Source organism: Salvelinus sp. IW2-2015, linkage group LG27, assembly GCF_002910315.2.
Source record: "Salvelinus sp. IW2-2015 linkage group LG27, ASM291031v2, whole genome shotgun sequence".
NCBI classification, from domain to species: Eukaryota; Metazoa; Chordata; class Actinopteri; order Salmoniformes; family Salmonidae; genus Salvelinus; species Salvelinus sp. IW2-2015.
In genome coordinates this window covers 22,032,704-22,038,219 of record NC_036867.1, presented here as the reverse complement: position 1 = coordinate 22,038,219, position 5,516 = coordinate 22,032,704, and the positions used below count along the sequence as shown (strand labels likewise).

General features: G+C 44.1%; 1 protein-coding gene across 1 annotated transcript; it reads right to left on the bottom strand.

Moving 5' to 3' along the window:
• Positions 1-2,171: 2,171 nt before the first annotated feature.
• On the bottom strand, positions 2,172-3,999 carry LOC139023167 (uncharacterized). The gene is made up of 4 exons (XM_070435640.1): positions 3,805-3,999; positions 3,432-3,668; positions 2,687-3,237; positions 2,172-2,510 (listed from the first exon to the last, which is right to left on the bottom strand). The coding sequence occupies exons 1-4, from the start codon at positions 3,997-3,999 to the stop codon at positions 2,507-2,509; spliced, it is 987 nt and encodes a 328-aa protein (XP_070291741.1). The 3' UTR covers positions 2,172-2,506.
• Positions 4,000-5,516: the final 1,517 nt, after the last annotated feature.

Sequence of the window (5,516 nt, the reverse complement as noted above, 5' to 3'; positions counted from 1 at the left end):
GCTCTTCTTGCTTTGTCTCCTCTCAGTCATCACAGCCATGTGAAAGCTACCTGTGTTTGCTGATATTTAGTCCTAGATATGTGGTAGTTTTTGGTGTGTTCTAATAGAACTGTGTCCAAATAGAATTTATATTTGTCATCTTATTTCCGACCTTTTTTGAAATATCATTATATTTGTTTTTTTTAGGTTCGGTCAGAGCCCAGTCTGACAGAACTTGTGAAGACGATCTTAGGTGCTGCTGATAACCCCTCTTTAGTGGGAGACAAGCAGCACCAGGTCATCTGCGTACAGCAGACACTTGATTTTCAGTGTGTGTAGGTGATACCAGTGCTGCGATTCTCTAATGTTTTTGCAATTCTTAATGTAGATGTTAATAATGTTGGACTTATTGGGCAGCCCTGTTTACTCCCCGCCCTGAGAGAAAGAAGTCTGTTGCTTGTGCCAGTTTAACCGCACATTTTGTTTTTAGTGTACATGATTTAAATAAAATCATATGTTTTCCCTCCAATACCACTTTCTATTAGTTTATAAAAAAGACCTTCGTGCAAATTGAATCAAATGCTTCTTGAAATTACAAAACCACGAGTAGATTTTGCCTTTGTTTTGGTTAACTTGTTTATCAATTAGAGTGTGGAGGGTGTAAATGTGGTCTGTTGTACGATAATTTTTAGAAAATCTAATTGGCTTTTCGCTCAGGACGTTGTGTTCGTCAAGGATGATGTAGTCTGCTATTTATTAATACTGCAAGGAATTTCCCCAAGTTGCTGTTAACGCAAATTCCTCTGTAATTATTTGGGTCAAATTTGTCTCCATTTATAGATGGTGTGATCAATCCCTGGTTCCAAATATCGGGGAAAATACCTGAGTGAGGATAATGTTGAAGAGTTTTGAGTATAGCCAATTTGAATTTGTGTTATGTATATTTGATCATTTCATTTAAATACATCAGCACCAAGCCTTTTGGGTGGAGATTGCATAGTTTTTTCAAATAATTCTTCTTCTGTAATTGGGTATCCACAGGATTTCTGATAGTCTTTGACTGCTAATTCAAGGATTTGTAATTTTCTTGTATATCTTTTGTTCTGGCTCTTTGTTATATTGCTGTAGAGGTTTGCAAAGTGATTTCCACATATCCCATTTTGATAGCCAATTCCTCATGATGAGGTTGTTTAATTTATTCCAATTCTCCCGAAGTGGTTTGATTCTATGGATTCCTCAATTCCATCCAGCTGATTCTAATGTGCTGTTCCTTTTTTGTTTTAGGTGCGTTTGTATTGCTCAGTGTTCCCCATATTGAAGGCATATATTTTTTTGTCTGGTTCTCTGTGTTTTTGATTAGATATTCTCATGACTTTCTTTAGATTTTTGCAATCATTCAAACCATTTTTCATTATCTGTTTATTTTTGGTTTGCTCTTATGCTTCTTTAGATTAGCCAAGGAGGCTAATTTGTCAAATATAAAGTTTATGTTCCTAAGGGCCAAATTTACACCTTCATTGCTGAAGGAGAATGTTAAGGCTAAAAGTTGTCCAGGGAGATTGTATTTTTTGGCTACTAATTGCTTTTTGGTAGATGTTGTAACTGGTTTGCATCTCTAATAGGCTTGTTTTAAGTACCATGTAATTTATTGGGCCGTGATGCTTCATGGTTGGGTTCTGCTCTTCTCAGATACACTGTGATTTTACTGTGGTCTGAGAGAGGTGTTAGTGGGCTGACTGTGAAGGCTCTGAGAGACTCTGGGTTTAGGTCGGTGAGGAAGTAGTCTACAGTGCTGCTGCCAAGGGATGAGCTGTAGGTGTACCTACCAAAAGAGTCTCCTCTCAGCCTGCCATTGACTATGTACAGACCCAGTGTTCGACAGAGCCTCAGGAGCTGTACTCCGTTTTTGTTTTTCACTTTGTCATAGTTGTTTCTGTGGGGGTATGTGGGGAGGGAAAGGTTATCGCTTCCTGGTAGGTGTTTATCCCCATGACTGTTAATAGTGTCTTGTTCTTCTGCTGTTCTAGCATTCAGGTCTCCACAGACCAGTACGTTGCCTTGGGCCTGAAAGTGACTAATTTCCCCCTCTAGAATGGAGAAACTCTCTTCGTTGAAGTAGGGTGACTCTGAGGGGGGAATGTATGTGGCACAGAGGAAGACGTTTTTATCTGTCAAGATAGCCTCCTTGTTGATTTTTAACCAGATAAAGAATTCTCCTGTTTTGATCAATTCGATTGAATTAYTTAGTTCAGATTTATACCATATTAGCATTCCCCCTGAGTCTCTGCCCTGTTTGATTCCTTTTAATTTAGTGGATGGTATGATTATCTCCRTATAACCTAGTGGACAGCCAGTGGAAACATCACCTCTGCACCATGTTTCCTGTAGTACTACAATATCAACATCATCAATTTCTTTCAGGAAGTCTGGYTTTCTGCTCTTTAGCCCAAAAGCAGAGGACTTCAATCCTTGTAAATTCCAACATGCAACGTAAAAAGACTTCATAACTTTTTTTKTTTTCTTTTCTTTACCTTTCAAAATGAGACAAACACTCACAATCCAAGAAGAACCATTAAAATAGGATTTTTCAATTAAAGTGAACTCTTATTTTGCAAATGTGATTTGTTTATAATTTAAGATAGAATGTGTGTCATGCCACTTGGGTGGATGTAGTGTGAGAATGGTGGAGTTCTTGTGCTCATCTTACCATGACCCTCGGCCCATCACATGTGAGCATAGTAGACTCAGCATTTGTTTAATGTCACTCATTTGGTTGGTGGGGGATGGGCCAGTTGCTCCTCTCACAGCCTGTGCGTAGCTCTGCCTGCTGGGCTGTGGCTCCTTCAGGTGTGGATCTGCGGTGGGGGGCAGGGGGGTGGGAGGCCTCGTCTGGGTGGCTCTGAAGCTGGGCTGGGGTGGTCTGTGCTGCGCTGGCTGTGGTGGGCATTGAGGTTGGTGGTGCTGTGGTCGTGGCTGGGGGGTCCAGGGTGCTGGTCTGGGATGTTGTCTCGGTGATCTCGGCGGGGTGGAGATTGCTCCGCTGTTCCTGGGTGGAGAGGTCGGGCTGCGGTTTAAAGCGACGTCCTTGAGAGTCTTGGCAAGGATGGGGACTGTCTCCCTGTACAGGTGACCATGGTCATAGAGACAGTCCAGATCGAGGGTGGGATGGTGGGCCAGGTGTACATTGGGTCGCAGGGCACAGTCCCGGGATAGGCTGGCGTTTATTCTTTGGATTGTGGCAGGGTGGAAGTCCCTCCTCTGTAGAAGGGTTGACACTATGATTCTTGTGTTGGGGAAGATTGCGGAGGCCTTCTCAATCACTCCCCGTAGTGAAGTGCACCGCTCTCCTGTGAGCACGCAGGTCGTTGTTCCGGTGTGTATGATTATGTGGCTTGCGACCCGAGATGTTCTTATCAAGCAGCTCATGGACTCTGCGTTGTTGGGCACCACACCTCGTTTGTGTCTAGGGAAAAGTTTCTTCTCCTGAAATACTTCCTTCTTGAGTCCATTAAACAGACGATGTCAGCCAGTGTCTTCTGATGGGGGGGAGAGGGGGGCTGGTGGGTGTTGGAGCTGGGGTGTGGCTGGTCTGTGTCGGTGCCACTGTCAGTGGGAGGCTGTTCTGTGGGTTGGGGAGAGGGGTGCAGCAGCCAGGGTGGGAGTCTGGCTGGTTGAGCTGGGTTCCTCTGCTGTGTGAGGCAGGTCATAGGGTGGTGATCTATCTGCTCCTGCAGCTGTCCTCTGCTCTCTTTCTCTCCTGCAGCTCCTCTCTTAGTGTGTCAGCTCCTTATTGCTGCTCTGCCTGTCTTTTTGGAGCTCTCTCACCTCCTTTGTTTGATCAGCCAGCTCTCTCTTGAGACCGTCTCTCTCTTGCTGAACCTCTTTCAGCTGTGTTGCAAGGCTGCTGTCCTGCTCTGTTCTCCACTTGGTTAGGAGCTCCTCTAAGGTTGTGGTTGTCTGTGCTGTTTGCTCACGCTCTCCCTGAGCAGGACCACCTCCCCTCCAGTTTGGTGAACTCATCCCTCATGGCAGCCATGGTGGTGAGGAGGGCTGAGTGCTCTGCACTGAGGGGGTCGCTCTCTCCTGGGGCGTGTCCTCCACTATGGTGGGAAGAGAGGTGCTGGATGTGCCTTTTGTGGGTGGGGGGGTAGGGGTGGGGGAGTTTGTCTTGTGGGAGGATGCACTGGTGGTGTCCTTCTCTCTCTCCGCGCTCTCTCTTAATGGTCTGAAAGTCTGTTTCAAACAGCCTAATGTTACCTTGCACCATGACAGTTCCAGTCTTGTAGAGGTTGATTGTTATCATGGTGCTGTCAGGGTCGTCTGTCTCTTTGATTTTTCTTTCCTCTCTCTCTCTCTCTCTCTCTCTCTCTCTCTCTCTCTCTCTCTCTCTCTCTCTCTCTCTCTCTCTCTCTCTCTCTCTCTCTCTCTCTCTCTCTTCTCTCTCTCTCTCTCTCTCTCTCTCTCTCTCTCTCTCTCTCTCTCTCTCTCTCTCTCTCTCTCTCTCTCTCTCTCTCTCTCTCTCTCTCTCTCTCTCTCTCTTCTCTCTCTCTCTCTCTCTCTCTCTTCTCTCTCTTGTTTGATTTAGGTAAATACATGTTTGTATAGATAGCTGTGGATGTCATTTTATGTTCCAATTAGCAGGTAAATCAATGTTTGGACACAGGAGATGTCTGAGTAGCTATGGGGTTGTTCTCCACAATTTGTGTTCTATGAGTTACTTATCAGAGATGTTTCCTCAGGGATAAGAACATGTTGATATTATACAGTAGAAGACACCAACGCTGTTGCTATTTGTATTGACATATTTCCCTTACTATAATCCTGCACTATAAGGTCATACCAAGGTTGAAGCACTGTCTGAAGTACTTGTCATTCATAATGTACAAGTCAAATAACATGTACCTCAAGTATACAGGCAGAACAACAATGTGCAAACCTTTGGCTGCTGAGAAAATGCCACTGAGCAAATGATCTGTCCCCTGACACCTTTGGTTAATGATCAGCTAACTTCCACAGAGGCAATGTATTGTGACTCACCAGCCAAGCATGACAATAACCTTTAACATTATCATTTACACACATAATATGCCATGAGACAGATTGTCCATAGGCTCCCTCGCAGCCATAACTTATGTGAAGCGGATAGGATAGCATCCCCAGTTTTTCCCACTTAAGGTATGTGACTTTGAAGTATTATGTGCAGGTCAGGATAGTCTTTAGTCGGAGGACTTTATTTTTCAAGGTGAGATATCGTGATATGTGGGGGTGGATGTCTTAGCAAACTGATGAGGTAAAAAAGGGGAGATTAAAATAAAGTGCATTGTCCATAGCTTGTCAGAGCAACATCAATTGATGCAACACAGAGTAGAGATTTGAATAACGCTTATGTTTTGACTGCAGGATAACCGTTTTGACAGCCATTTCAGTTTCCAGTGGTATTGTGAGGGGAATTAAATGTAGAAGAGGCAATACAAATTGGCAGCCCGTACCAGGAATCAAAGCCAATGAAACCAATTATTTGTTGTGTTGTGATCCAA